General features: G+C 43.9%; 1 protein-coding gene across 1 annotated transcript in view; it reads right to left on the bottom strand.

Moving 5' to 3' along the window:
* LOC142760896 (putative cation-transporting ATPase 13A4) overlaps nucleotides 1-7,393 on the bottom strand; it is a 103,591-nt gene extending 96,198 nt beyond the window's left edge. Inside the window, exon 1 of the mRNA XM_075864066.1 lies at nucleotides 7,331-7,393. Coding sequence (XP_075720181.1) covers nucleotides 7,331-7,393 — 63 coding nt within the window. The remainder of the gene's footprint in view (nucleotides 1-7,330) is intronic.
* Between the last annotated feature and the right edge of the window lie 8,860 nt (nucleotides 7,394-16,253).

Here is a 16,253-nt window from a genome sequence, read left to right as displayed (position 1 = left end):
GAAACCTAATAAGACCTTGCTTCCCTTTCAGGTCTCTTTTGAGGGTAGATCTGCTTCCGGCAGTGCTTTCGTGGATTCAGGGTCTTCTGCTAATATTATGTCTGTGGAATTTGCTATGTCTCTAGCCATGCCATTGATTGATTTGCCTAAACCTGTCCCGGTAGTGGGTATCGACTCCACTCCACTTGCTAATGGTTATTTTACGCAGCATACCCCTGTTTTTGAACTCCTTGTTGGCTCCATGCATTTGGAGCAGTGTTCTGTACTGGTGATGCAGGGATTATCGTCCGATTTGGTTTTAGGCTTTCCCTGGTTGCAGATGCATAATCCCACGTTTAACTGGAATACTGGGGATCTTACCAAATGGGGTAATAAATGCATGACGTCATGTTTTTCTGTTAATTTTATTTCTCTCCCTGAGGAGGTGAACACTCTACCTGAGTTTATTCAGGACTTCGCTCCATGAATTTTATCACTGATCTGCCTCCATCTCAAGGCAAGTCGGTGGTGTGGGTTGTAGTAGACCGCTTCAGTAAGATGTGCCAATTTGTGCCCCTCAAGAAACGACCCAATGCTAAGATGTTAGCTACCTTGTTTGTCAGACACATCCTGCGTCTCCATGGGGTTCCTGTCAATATTGTTTCTGACAGAGGGGTACAATTAGTTTCTTTGTTTTGGAGAGTTTTCTGTAAAAAGTTGGAGATTGATCTGTCCTTCTCCTCGGCCTTCCATCCTGAAACTAATGGCCAAATTGAGAGGACTAGAGATGAGCGAACCGGGACAACCGAACCCGGTTTCGGTCCGAACATCAGGAAAAGTTCGGTTCGCAGCGAATACGAACTTCACCGGGTTTGGCCGAACACGTTTTGACCGAACCCGGCGGAGATAGTCACTGTCCGGGGTGCTGAAAGAGTTAAACGATTGGCAGTAACTGTTTCAGCACCCTGGACAGTGACTTCCGATCACAATATACATCAACGTGTAAAAAAAATAGAAGTTCCTACTTACCGATAACTCCCTGCTTCTTCCTCCAGTCCGACCTCCCGGATGACGATTCAGTCCAAGCGACCGCTGCAGCCAATCACAGGCCAATCACAGGCTGCAGCCAATCACAGGCCAATCACAGGCTGCAGCAGTCACATGGACTGCCGCGTCATCCAGGGAGGTCGGGCTGGATGTCAAGAGAGGGACGCGTCACCGTTGCCTTGGATGACGCGGCAGTCCATGTGACCGCTGCAGCCTGTGATTGACCAGTGATTGGCTGCAGCGGTCACATGGGCAGAAACATCATCCAGGGATGTCGGGCCGGATGTCGAGAGGGACGCGTCACCAAGGCAACGGCCGGGAGACCGGACTGGAGGAAGCAGGAAGTTCTCGGTAAGTATGAACGTCTTTTATTTATTTATCTTACAGGTTGCTCTATATTCTGATCGGAATTCACTGTCCAGGGTGCTGAAAGAGTTACTGCCGATCAGTTAACCCTTTCAGCACCCTGGACAGTGACTATTTACTGGCGTCGCCTAGCAACGCTGCCGTAATGACGGGTGCACACACGTAGTCACCCGTCATTACGGGAGCTCCATAGACTTCTATGGGCTGTCCGTGCCGTTATTACGGCCTGAAATAGGACATGTTCTATCTTTTTCAACGACACGGGCACCTTCCAGTAAGAAAACGGGAAGGTACCCGTGGCCAATAGAAGTCTATGAGCCCATTATTACGGGTCATAATTACGACCCGTAATAACGGGAGTTTTTACGGTCGTGTGCATATATGCAAATGAGCTTTGAAATGGACAACTGGGCGTTTTTTTTCGTTATGTCCAACTGGGCGTGTATTGTGTTTTTAACTGGGCGTGTTTATGTGTATGACGCTGACCAATCAGTGACCAGTCAGCGTCATACACTCCTCAACATCTGCACGCTCCTCTCCTGAAATATTCTGTGCTGCCGTGAACTCTGCTCTTACCATTACGTAGCTCTCAGTCTGTTACCTCTCCTCCACTCCTGTCCTCAATAACACCTTCACATGATTGGCAAGTCACCACCCCGCACAAGATCCGCACACTCATCTCCTGAAATACTCTGTGCTGCTGTGAACTCTGCTCTTACCATTACATAGCTCTCAGTCTGTTACCTCTCCTCCACTCCTGTCCTCAATAACACCTTCACATGATTGGCAAGTCACCACCCCGCACAAGATCCGCACGCTCGTCTCCTGAAATACTCTGTGCTGCCTTAAACTCTGTGGACAGGTCAGGATCCTGTTTCTTTTAAATGCTGCTGGGGAACCCGCTCAATCCACTATATAAGGCTGTGCCTCCATCCTCTTCTGCTCCAGTCACTTATTCCCAAGCACTGTAAACTTTCAGATTGGTTGCGCTGTGAATATTCGGAGAACGTGATTAGTTTATGTGCAGGGTAATGAACATACAGACACTGATTGGTCAGCGTCATACACATAAACACGCCCAGTTAAAAACACCATGTGTGTCTCTACGGTAACCGATTACAAACAAACCCTGTGAATGGCTGCAGAGGCCGCTGCAGCCTGTGATTGCCTGCAGAGGCCGCGGCAGCCTGTGATTGGCTGCAGAGGCGGTCACGTGACGTGCGTGACCGCCACTACAGCCTGTGATTGGCTGCAGCGGAGACATGGATGAAACGTCATCGCTGGAGGCCGGACAGGAGGAATGTAAGTATGAACGTATTTTTTTTTTTTTTTATTACATTAAAATTTTATTTTCCGCACGCCGAGCATGGTACTGTCAAAGTTGCTGAAAGAGTTAGTGCAGCCCATTAACTCTTTCAGCATCCTGGACAGTACCATGCTCGGCGCACGGAAATTACAGGTTCGGTCAGAACTAGTTCGGTTCGAATCGAACTTTTTCGTGAAATTCGGCGAACCAGCCGAACCGAACTTTTCATAAATTCGCTCATCTCTAGAGAGGACTAATCAGTCTCTAGAACAATATTTAAGGTGTTTTATCTCTGACTGTCAATATGATTGGGTCTCCTTCATGTCCCTCGCCGAATTTTCCCTTAATAACCGGGTCAGTAACTCGTCAGGGGTCTCCCCCTTTTTCTGTAATTTTGGGTTTAATCCACGGTTCTCCTCCGTTTCACCTGGTGGTTCCAACAATATCGAGGTAGATGTCGTTCATTGGGAACTGTGCACAGTCTGGGCCCAGGTTCAGAAGAACCTAGAGGCGTCCCAGAGCATACAAAAGACTCAGGCAGATAGAAGACGTTCTGCTAACCCCTTGTTTGTGGTCGGGGATCTGGTGTGGCTGCCTTCAAAACATTTGCGCCTTAAAGTCCCGTCCAAAAAATTTGCTCCCCGGTATATAGGGCCGTACAAGGTCATTGAAGTTCTTAACCCTGTCTCCTTCCAACTGGAGTTACCCCCGTCTTTTCGAATACACAACGTGTTTCATGCCTCCCTCCTGAAATGCTGCTCTCCGTCCTTGGCTACCTCGAGGAAAACTCCGGTCCCTGTTCTCACCCCTGAAGGGGTAGAATTAGAGGTGGCCAAGATTGTGGATAGCAGGATGGTCCAAGGCTCCCTCCAGTACCTGGTCCATTGGAGAGGATACGGGCCTGAGGAGAGGACTTGGGTTTCCGCACGGGATGTTCACGCTGGGGTATTGCTCAGGAGGTTCCATCTTCGTTTCCCCAATAAGCCAGATCCACCTAGAAAGGGTCCAGTGGCCCCTCATAAAAGGTAGGGTGCTGTAAAGGATCTGCCAGACACAGCTTCTGTGGTGACGCCCGTGTTTAATCAGTCTGCACCTGCATCTAAGTCTGATAGAGTGACACGATCTGCTACCACTCAGGCTGGGAGGCTGAGGAGTGGGAGAGCCTATCACAGCCTGGCCAGACGGAGCTAGCTCCCGGCCTCTGTCTATTTATACCTTCATTTCCTGCTCCTCCTTTGCCTGTGATTCGGTCTGGGTTCCTGGCTCTGCTGCTCCTGCTAGTACTATTTACCTCTGCTTCAAATTTACCCTGGCTCTACTCTCCTGCTCTGCGTTTGGTACCTCGTACACTCCTGGTTTGACTCGGCTCATTCACTACTCTTGTTGCTCACGGTGTTGCCGTGGCAACTGCCCCATTTCCCTTAGCTTCTGTGTACCCTTGTCTGTTTCTCTGTCATGCACATATTGAGCGTAGGGACCGTCGCCCAGTTGTACGCCGTCGCCTAGGACGGGCCGTGCAAGTAGGCAGGGACTGAGTGGCGGGTAGATTAGTGCTCACCTGTCTGTCTCCCTACCCTGACATTACACCCAGAGTAGGAAGGCCAAACCATGAGACCAAGCCCAGGTGCCATGCAAAGAGGTCTTGTATGAGAAGGAAAAAAAAGGTCTGATTTTGTTATTCTCCAAGCAAGAGCTCTAATCTATGGGCTGTGTTTGCTACTGTGAGCAAATTGATGAACCAAAAATATTAAAATACTCAATGCAAGCTGCTAGAGATGAACACCTAGGTTAAATGCCTGTAGGTTAGCTATAGATAAAGTAATTCTGTCTTGTCTGTGTGTAGCACTAGGAGTCAGCGGCTGCAGAACGCTAAGTCTCCCCTTTCTGATAGATTAATTTTTATTTAACAGCTATGCATTGTATTAAAATAGGAATTCACTTACGTGGCCTCTATCATATAGCATAAACCTGTCACTGTATATTTTTGGTTTAAAGACCTGCCTTTCACCTTTGGATGATATTTACAATTAATTCAATGAGTCCAGTGAGACTACAGCACGAACCATGAACTTTGTTGGCCATTTCCCCATTATCTTTATTTATCCTTATTCATGGTGTCCAATTGATAGAAAAACACCTGTTTCGGTTACAGCCTTAAAGCGTAACTAAACGTTCGATCAACTTTTTTTTTTCTAGCAGCATGTGTAATATAAATATATTTTGTATTATACTTTATTAATGAATTTGGGCTCCTTTTTGTGGTATATGTGTTTTAAATGGACACTTTTCTACCACATTTTATTTCTTGTATTTCTCCTGTTGCTAGCAGAAATCCGTACACCGTATGAATGTATCAGTGTACGGATTCTGCTGCCTATGAGTACGGTTGGGTGGTGGCCCTATCCTGACATCAGATATGCACGCCCCCATCGTGACGTCAGGAAGGTCTCTCTGCCTCTATACACTACCTGCAGCAGCAGAGCGCATGGAAGACACTGATGAGCTCTGCTGCGGTACGGACTATAGTGTGTGTGAGAGGTGCTTCAGTAGAAGAAGCGCAGGTCTGGCGCCCCCTGCCTGTCCCCTCTTCCCCCTGTCTACTGTACTGTAACCGGCAGGGAGGAGAATGACAGCTCTGTTACTGTGCGGTGTATGGTATGTGTGAGAGGCGCTTCTGTAGCAGAAGTGCCTCTCACACACACTCTAGTCCAGACAGTAGCAGAGCGGTCATTCCCCTCCCTGTGCTCTGCTACTGCCGGTTATAGTACAGTGGACAGGGGGAAGAGGGGACAGGTAGGGGGCGCCAGACCTGCGCCCAGTGGTGTAGCTATAGGGAGTGGCAGCGGTCGCACTTGCGACCGGGCCCCTAAGCCACACTAACGCTGACTGGGCTGTACTAAGGAGGAGGAGGAGCCAGGATAATCACACTGTCCGCTGTGTCAGGCTGCAGTGATGGACTTGCATGCACTGCTGTTTTACTTCCTCGCCATTAGGATGAATTTTCTGTGCGCACTGGTCTCTGTGCCGGGGTGATTCTTCCCCTTCCCTCCGGCAAAGAGTCTCAGGACACTGTAATCTGAGCTGCTAATTAGCATCAGATAAGACTAGGACTGCACCATCCGTGCATCCCCCCCCCTCCCTCCCGCAAGCACCCTGCAGTCCCGTCTTATCTTCCCTGCACTTGCCAGGGAAAGTGAAAAAGAAAAATTCTGATTCCTTTCTTCTGGAGTGTGCAGAGATATTTACATCTCTATATATAATGTGTTGTGCTGTGAATAGCTCAGTGCACACTCACAGTATTGTAGTTATCACCTCAGAGCTCACTGCCCATGAAAGATACAGACAAATCGTAACATCACCCACAGTAAAACACGCCCCTAGACACGCCCTAGCAACTGCCAGAATCAGGAAGTGTGAGAAAATAGATGTGGACGGTTTCACAAGAAAAAGAGCTGCAAAAAAGGTACTTTGAAGTGAAAAAGTGGTGAAGTGAAGTGAAGTGGTGTCCTAGCAGTCGGGCCATATCTAGCCAAGTGGAAAGTGTAAAACGCTTTAAAAAGCTAGCGTTATTAGTGAAACAGAGTGGTGAATAGAACATCCATAACAGTCCATGCTCATGGCATTGCCTCTTTCACACACCCTGGACAGTGACAAGGAGCTCCTACTAGCCTATATTTTGGACCTGTAGGCATACAATGCGCTGCCTTGTGGTGCCTCCATGAGGTATTGTTTTCTTCCCTAGAAGCAGAATAGTAAATTCAGTGGAGCTTGCCACCATTTTATTTTCTCACAGATTCTCACATAATCTGTGTGAAAGGAAACCTCTGCATGACTCTGTGTAAATCTCAGGCCCAAAGAAGTGCAGTATCGGCCCATATAAAAATTTTCATACAATTTTAAACGTGGTGCAAACCTAGCCATATTGGTGAGGATAATATTTTTCTAGTAATTTCATCCGTCTTAGGCGTAGAGGAATGTTTGTCCCCTTTGGCAGAATTGAGGAGTTGTAGAGACAGATTCGTCTCAAACTGGTCTAGGCTGTTTCTGAGCAGGAAAACAAACAGGACATTTACCTCAAACAATAAAAAAAATTCCTTAATAGAAATTCATATTCAAGTACAAGTGTACTCCAAAAATGCAGTCTCTATAGTAATGCCTAATAGGTTTAAATGCTTACTAAAAATACATTTTCACACCACACAAAACACAAACACAACTTTATACAGTAGGTCAAGTCTGAATGATCTGAATCAGAACCTCCAACATTCTGACATCCTATCGCTGACTAAGATCATGCCAAGCGGACATATTTAATAGTAATGCTGACTGGTGTATTACCGGTGCAAGGAGTTACAGTTGTAGCAGAGTTTGTCCTGTTTTATATGTGCCCCATGAAATCTGGTACAATAACTCATTGTGATATGTTTACCTTTAGTCTTATGAAAACCCCAAGTAACACGAAGGTGCTGGAATGACAAACTCAGCTCTGCTAAATCTGCATGTATTACATTCTTTAACCTATTAAGATGTGTTGTATAAGGTAACTCTTGTATGCTGAGCCAAACTTTTTTTTTTTCTTTAAACACAGAGGCTTTGTGTTTTGGCGAAAATGGATTAAACTCTAAAACTTACCATCTCATTTTCCTCATCCTGATTAAGTAAAGCATGATGATTTTTCATTAGAGTTTCCCCCATCAATCCCAGGCAAATGTTCCTACTTCAACCTCCAGAGTAGTGAAATCCACACACACCTTCCTGGACAGTCAGTGATACAGATAAGCTTCTACTGTAAAGGAACTGAAAGCGGGCTCCACCTTCAGGATCAGCCAGGTGATGTAACCCTTTACATACAGGTAAAACTTTGTATTCATGGCTAAAGTTGCCAAGTTAAAACTGAAAAGTTAATGTGACTTCAAACCAGCAAAGCTGTCAAATACAAAATAAAGTACATTATCGTTGCCTAACCCCCTTCTTTGCCAGTTTTTAAAAAAATATTTTGCCCTAAAATTGCGCTTACCTATAGTGATTATTTTTACAATAAGATGTATCAAAGTAATTATCACTGGGGCAAGTTTATGTGTCACAGCGATGGGGTATGGTCCCACGTAGTGGCGTCTGCAAACCACAGCCTTATGTGGGATGCAGGGTTTTTAAACACATTGTAAGGGTATGTGCACACACAGAATCAAAAACGTCTGAAAATACGGAGCTGTTTTCAACAGAAAACAGCTCCTGAATTTCAGACGTTTTTTAAGCCACTCGTGATTTTCGCAGGGTTTTTCGCATCGTTTTGTACGGCCGTTTATGGAGCTGTTTTTCTATAGAGTCTATGAAAAACGGTTCCAAAAATGGCTGAAGAAGTGACATGCACTTCTTTTTTGCGGCCGTTTTTTTACACGGCCGTTTTTCAAAACAGCCGCGTAAAAAAACAAATAAATGAAAATAGATCCGGAGTAATAAAATATAACTTTTACTGAGCTTGTTTAAAATGGATAACAAACATGTATCAATAAGTAAGGATATCATATGCCAATACTGCATGCCAATTCTTATTCAGTGATTTACATCAAAATCAAAAAATTCCTGAAGACAGCAAAAAAATCAGTCCGCCTTGATAAGGTTTCCTAATATTATGATGTATTATAATTACTTTCATCAGGAGGTTTATCCAATATCTTTTCCTCTTGCAAGGACCACATATACAGGTAAAGTAAAAATACCTGGGGCGATTGCCCTCCTACCCCTTATTTTCAGTTGGTAGTCCTTTTGGTCAATGTGTCTGAGGATAGTTATATGGCTTCTCCTGAGATGATAGATGATAGATATTTCTCCCAACGCGTTTCCTTGCTGACCAGGCAGTTCCTCAGGGGAGATGGGTCAAAACAGCAGCTGCATCCAAATTTGAGGTTTAGCTGCCCAAAGATCAGTATTGCTGTCGATTAGTGTGAAGAAAAAAGCTCATAGGTTTGAGCATGCTTGCAGTGGCAAGGGGTATCCTGTTTAAAACATTCTTGCAGTGGCAAGAAGTTTAGTCCTTACAAGTTGGAGGTAAACAAAAAGACGCCTGTTCCAGGAACCTATGAGCTTTTTTCTTCACACTAATCGACAGCAATACTGATCTTTGGGCAGCTAAACCTCAAATTTGGATGCAGCTGCTGTTTTGACCCATCTCCCCTGAGGAACTGCCTGGTCAGCAAGGAAACGCGTTGGGAGAAATATCTATCATCTATCATCTCAGGAGAAGCCATATAACTATCCTCGGACACATTGACCAAAAGGACTACCAACTGAAAATAAGGGGTAGGAGGGCAATCGCCCCAGGTCTTTTACTTTACCTGTATATGTGGTCTTTGCAAGAGGAAAAGATATTGGATAAACCTCCTGATGAAAGTAATTATAATACATCATAATATTAGGAAACCTTATCAAGGCGGACTGACTTTTTTGCTGTCTTCAGGAATTTTTTTATTTTGATATAAATCACTGAATAAGAATTGGCATGCAGTATTGGCATATGATATCCTTACTTATTGATACATGTTTGTTATCCATTTTAAACAAGCTCAGTAAAAGTTATATTTTATTACTCAGGATCTATTTTCATTTCTTTCAATATTACGGAGAACGAATTTATCTCTATCCAGGTGGGGGATATACAACACCACGAATATATCGCGTAAAAAAACAGCCTGTCGGATTTTTAAACCTTTTTTCGGCCGTTTACGTCCAAAAATAAGCCGTGTGAACATACCCTTAATTGTCTGCACGATTTTGCAGGTAAACCGCAGTTTTACTCGCAAAATAATGCGGACATTAACCCCTTGGGAGACACAGCCAATTTTGGACTTGTGGACACAGCCCATTCTTACGTGTCAATTTATGTGATAATAACTTTGGAATGGTTTTACTTATCCAAGCAATTCTGAGGTTTTCTCATGACACATTGTACTTTATGTTAGTGGAAAAATTTGGTCCATTAAATTCAGCGTTTATCTGTGAAAAACACCAACATTTGGAGAAAATGTGGAAAAATTTGCATTTTTCCAAATTTAAATGTATATGCTTGTAAAACAGACAGTTATTCCACACAAAATAGTAGTTAGTTAGCATTTCCCATATGTCTACCTTATATTGGCATCGTTTTTTTTAACGTCCTTTTATTTTTCTAGGACGTTACAAGGCTTACAACTTTAGCAGCAATTTCTCACATTTTCAAAAAGATTTCCAAAACCTAATTTTCAGGGACCAGTTCAGCTCAGAAGTGGCTTTGAGAGGCCCATACATTAGAAACCCCCATAAATCACCCCATTTTAAAACTGTACCCCTCAAAGTATACAAAACAGCACTTAGAAAGTTTCTTAACCCTTTAGGCATTTCACAGGATTTAAAGTAAAATGGAGATAAAATTTACAAATGTAATTTTTTTTGCAGAAATTCAATTTTAATCCATTTTTTTATCTGTTACACAGAAGGTTTAACCAGGGAAACACAACTCAATATTTGATGCCAAGATTCTGCAGTTTTCAGCAACATCCCACATGTGGCCCTAGTGTGCTACTGGACTGAAACACAGGCCTCAGAAGCAAAAGAGCACCTAGTGGATTTTGGGGCCTCCTTTTAAGTAGAATATACAGTGAAGGAAATAAGTATTTGATCCCTTGCTGATTTTGTAAGTTTGCCTACTGTCAAAGACATGAACAGTCTAGAATTTTTAGGCTAGGTTAATTTTACCAGTGAGAGATAGAGTATATATAAAAAAAAAAAAAAACAGAAAATCACATTGGCAAAATTATATATATTTATTTCCATTGTGCACAGAGAAATAAGTATTTGATCCCTTTGGCAAACAAGACTTAATACTTGGTGGCAAAACCCTTGTTGGCAAGCACAGCAGTCAGACGTTTTTTGTAGTTGATGATGAGGTTTGCACACATGTTAGATGGAATTTTGGCCCACTCCTCTTTGCAGATCATCTGTAAATCATTAAGATTTCGAGGCTGTCGCTTGGCAACTCGGATCTTCAGCTCCCTCCATAAGTTTTCGATGGGATTAAGGTCTGGAGACTGACTAGGCCACTCCATGACCTTAATGTGCTACTTTTTGAGCCACTCCTTTGTTGCCTTGGCTGTATGTTTCGGGTCATTGCCGTGCTGGAAGACCCAGCCACGAGCCATTTTTAATGTCCTGGTGGAGGGAAGGAGGTTGTCACTCAGGATTTGACGGTACATGACTCCATCCGTTCTCCCATTGATGCGGTGACGTAGTCCTGTGCCCTTAGCAGAGAAACATCCCCAAAACATAATGTTTCCACCTCCATGCTTGACAGTGGGGACGGTGTTCTTTGGGTCATAGGCAGCATTTCTCTTCCTCCAAACACGGCGAGTTGAGTTAATGCCAAAGAGCTAAATTTTAGTCTCATCTGACCACAGCACCTTCTCCCAATCACTCTCAGAATCATCCAGATGTTTATTTGCAAACTTCAGACGGGCCTGTACATGTGCCTTCTTGAGCAGGGAGACCTTGCGGGCACTGCAGGATTTTAATCCATTACGGCGTAATGTTTTACCAATGGTTTTCTTGGTGACTGTGGTCCCAGCTGCCTTGAGATCATTATCAAGTTCCCCCCGTGTAGTTTTCGGCTGAGCTCTCACCTTCCTCAGGATCAAGGATACCCCACGAGGTGAGATTTTGCATGGAGCCCCAGATCGATGTCGATTGACAGTCCTTTTGTATGTCTTCCATTTTCTTACTATTGCACCAACAGTTGTCTCCTTCTCACCCAGCGTCTTACTTATGGTTTTGTAGCCCATTCCAGCCTTGTGCAGGTCTATGATCTTGTCCCTGACATCCTTAGAAAGCTCTTTGGTCTTGCCCATGTTGTAGAGGTTAGAGTCAGACTGATTAATTGAGTCTGTGGACAGGAGTCTTTTATACAGGTGACCATTTAAGACAGCTGTCTTTAATGCAGGCACCAAGTTGATTTGGAGCGTGTAACTGGTCTAGAGGAGGCTGAACTCTTAATGGTTGGTAGGGGATCAAATACTTATTTCTCTGTGCACAATGCAAATAAATATATATAATTTTGACAATGTGATTTTCTGTTTTTTTTAAATATAATCTATCTCTCACTGGTAAAATTAACCTAGCCTAAAAATTCTAGACTGTTCATGTCTTTGACAGTGGTCAAACTTACAAAATAAGCAAGGGATCAAATACTTATTTCCTTCACTGTATCTAAGGTCTTGTGGTTCTAAAACACAGGAAACCCCCCCCCCCATAGAAAAAACCCCAATATATATATATATATATATATATATATATATAGGTATAGTGAGCAATTTGACCCCAAAGGTTTTTTTGGTAAATGTATTGGAATTATGCCGTGAAAATCCAAATCTACAGTTTTTTCTCATAAAATCAAGTTTTATTTCTTTTTTTTTTTATTTTCTTAAGGAATAAAGGAGAAAAAGTGCCCCAACATTTGTAAAGAAATTTCTCCCGAGTACGGCAATACCCCATATGTGGTCATAAACTGCTGTTTGGACACATGGCAGGGCTCAGAAGGGAAGGGGCGCCATTTGGCTTTTGAAGCACAAATTTTGCTGTAATGTGTTTTGGGTGCCATGTTGCATTTGCAAAGCCCCCGAGGTACCAAAACAGGGAAAACCCCCGAAAAGTTACTCCATTTGGGAAATTACACCACTTAAGGAATTCATCTAGGGGTATAGTGAGCATTTTGACCCCACAGTTTTTTTGCTGAATTCATTTGAATTAGGCAGTCAAAATGAGAAAATATTAAAAAAATTCCATTAAAAGGCAGAATTTTTTTATTTCCACAAGGGAAAAAAGGAGAAAAAGTACCCTAACATTTGTAAAGCAATTTCTCCAGAGTACGGAAATACCCTGAACAATAACCCAGCAGTCGTAAACTGCTGTTTGGACACGCGGCAGGGCTCAGAAGTGAAGGAGCACAACTTGGCTTTAGGAGCTCACATTTTTCTGGAATAATTTTTGGGTGCAATGTCGCATTTGAAAAGCCCCGTGCACGCTCTTAAATGGCCAGTGCGTGCACCTGAAAATGGTACATAATTAGCCCATGAGCACCCTGGACTATAAGAGGGGCCTAGCCACTTCCTGCCTTGCCTGAGCCTTGTTGTCGTTCCCTAGTCTGTCTAAGCAAATGGTCTCCTAGTGGTCTCCAGTGTTTCCCGTTCCGGCTACCTGTAACATGTATCCCGTGCTATCCTGGTCAAGTACCAGTGTTGAGCTGAAGTCGTGCTGTGCTGTATACCACGCCTGTTCTGCTACACCACACCTGGCGCCTGCCCGCTGCCTAGTCCCAGCCGAGCCTGTTTTGCTACTGTCTGAGCTACCACAGGTACACTATATGAACTATAGACTGTGACCTGTGACCTGTTGGCCAGCTGCCATACTGTCAAGGTGGTATGGCCCAGTGGGTCCACGTACCCAACGTGACACCCCTAAAGGTCCAAAAAAGTGGAAACCCCCCAAAAGTAACTCAATTTGGGGAACTACACCCCTCAAGGAATCTATCTAGGGTATAGTGAGCATTTAGATCCCACAAGTTTATGCAGAATTTATTGTAATTAGGCCGTAAAAATGAAAACCAATTTTTAACACTTTATTGGAGAATTGTTTAATTTTTACAAGGAATAAAGGAGAAAAAGCACCCCAACATTTAAAAAAAAACAAAAAACTCCAGAGTACGGCAAAACCCCATATGTGATCATAAACTGCTGTTTGGACACACGGCAGGGCTCAGAATGAGAGGAGCAATATTTGGCATGTAGATATTCTGGTTTGGTTTTTGGGTGCCGTTGTAACGGCAGGGGGTAGGGAGACGGACAAGTGAGCCCTAATCTACCCGCCACTCTGTCCCTGCCTACTTGCAACGACCCGCCCTAGGCGACGGGGTACAACTGGGCGGCGGTCCCTGCGCTCAGTAAGTGCACGACAAACACGACAAACATACAAAGAACACGAGCAAGGAAAAGGGGCCGTTGCCCACGGCAACACCGTGAGCAACCAGAGTGGTGAACGAGCCGAGTCAAGCCAGGAGTGTGCGAGGTACAAAACGAAAAGCAGAAGAGTAGTCGGTAAGCCAGGGTCGGTATGGAGCAGGATCAAAAATAGCAGGAGCTGTAGCTGGGCCAGGAACCACAAGGAAGGAAACAAAAGCAATAACAAGCACCGAGGGACAGGAAGTGCAGGCTTAAATAGACCGAGGGCGGGAGCTAGCTGAGTCTGGCCAGGTTACGATAGGCTCTCCCACTCCTAAGCCTGCCAGCCTGAATGGTGGAAGCAGGAGTCAGTCTCAGGGATGTATTCTCAGGTGCTGACTGATTAGTTCTGGGAGTTAACCCCGCAGTGCCTGGCAGATCCTTTACAGCCGTGTTGCATTTGCAGAGTACCTGAGGTACCAGTACAGTAGAAACCCCTAAGAAATTACTAAATTTTAGAAAATATACCCCTCAGGGCATTTATCTAGGGGTATAGCAGAAAAAGAAATGGTGACAGCACACTGCGAACACTAATGCCACCTAAGCCACTAAATATAAATAAATATGCATTACTGCTAAATCTACTTACAAATAGGGAGGTTCTTAGTGCACATTTTGATCAAAAAGTGTTTGCCCAACTGCCACGACAAGGCGACTGTAAGGTGGGGACCTACTCTGCACATACACCCAGAACTGGGACTAAGCCTACATATATATCTGGGGATGGTAGGAACCAGCATTAAACTAATTAAAATCACCCAGGGCAGAATGGGAGAAGTGCAAGAATAAAAATGGAGACAGTCAGCAAATTCCAACAAAATGATGCAAAACGTGTATGCAGGTGCATGAACACCTGCGACTGCAAATATATATATATATATATATATATATATATATATATATATATATAGTGAGTATTTTGACCCCACAGATGCTTCATAGATTTTATTAGAATTAGGCAGTGAAAATGAAAAATTAAATTTTTTCCAAAATTATGTAATTTTAGCTCCCAATGTTTGCTTTTTACAAGGGGTAACAGGAGAAAACACACCACAAAATTTGTTACTTAAAGGAGTTATCCGGGGACCAAAAATTGCATTGCAATAATATATTTATGTGAAACTAAGTAACTTACTAATATACTTTAATTAACAATTCTGTGCTAAATGAAGCAGTTCAAACCTCATGAATTATTCAGGAATTGCTGGAGCTTTTCTAAAAGTGATGATGCTCCGGCACGGCCCCACGTGACTGAGCTCTTACTTCATGTGCTGTTCGTGAACATGACCGCAAGAGGCTGTCACACTTCCTATTGCTTGAGTCCTGAGCAGAGCATCAGCTAGCGCTTTGCTCGGGACTCCAGCACTGCTTCCGACATCCATATTTGATCAATTTAGGGGTTTCCTATCGCTGGAGTCCCCGAGCAGAGATTCAGCTGATGCTCTGCCTGGGGACTCCACAACTTCTGCCCACGTCACTGTCACTGTCCATACAGTGACGTCGGCAACAGTACTGTAGTCCCGAAGCAGAGCATCAGCTGAGGCTCTGCTCAGGGACTCCAGCAATAGGCAGTGTGACAGCCCCTTGTGCTCATGTTCACGAACAGCACATGAAGCAAGAGCTCAGTCACGTGGGGCCGTGTCGGGGCGTCATCACTTTTAGAAAAGCTCCAGCACTTCCTGAATAATTCATGAGTTTTGAACTGCACCATTTAGCACAGAATTTTTGATTAAAGTATATTAGTAAGTTACTTAGTTTCACATAAATATATTATTGCAATGCAATTTTTGGTCCCCGGATAAGCCCTTTAATATCTCCCGAGTACGACAATACCTTATATGTGGTCGTAAACTGCTGTTTGGGCACATTGCAGGGTTCAGAAAGAAAAGAGTGCCATTTGGCTTTTGGAGCACAGATTTTGCTGGATTGCTGTTCGAGCGCCATGCCACATTTGTAAAGCCTATGAATTATCAAAGTCCAGCGGAAATCCCTTAGAAGTGGCCTCCATTTTGGAAACTACACCCCTCAAGGCATTTATAATTTTCCTGGAGATATGACAGGGCTCAGAAGTGAAAGAGAACCGTGTACATTGAGGCCTATTTTGGTGAGTTTCACAGTATTGGCCTTAAATTGCAGAACTGATACACCAAATAGTAAAACGAACGCCCCAAATGTGACCCCCTTTTGTAAACTGCACCCCTCAAGGCATTTTTTAAGGGGTGTAGCGAGCATATTGACAGCACAGCGGATGGTGCAAAGCGAAGATTAAAATTTTTCCACAGATATGTAATTTCATTGCCCAATATGTGGTACTCCGCTTGTGCCACTATAAAAGAAAAACGCTCTCTAATTATTATGCCGTGTTTCCTGGCTTAAGATACATCCTACATGTGGCCGTAATCTTATGGCTGAACATATGACAGGTTTCAGGACTGAAAATGCACCATGCGCAATTGATGTCATTTTGGCGATTAACACAGCATTGGCCGAAAATTGCAGGGCTCTGAGGTCAAATAGTTTAACAAACCGAAAAA

Source organism: Rhinoderma darwinii, chromosome 4, assembly GCF_050947455.1.
Source record: "Rhinoderma darwinii isolate aRhiDar2 chromosome 4, aRhiDar2.hap1, whole genome shotgun sequence".
NCBI lineage: Eukaryota > Metazoa > Chordata > Amphibia > Anura > Rhinodermatidae > Rhinoderma > Rhinoderma darwinii.
Note: the sequence above shows the minus strand (reverse complement) of the source record. Positions and strands in the feature narration are given on the sequence as shown.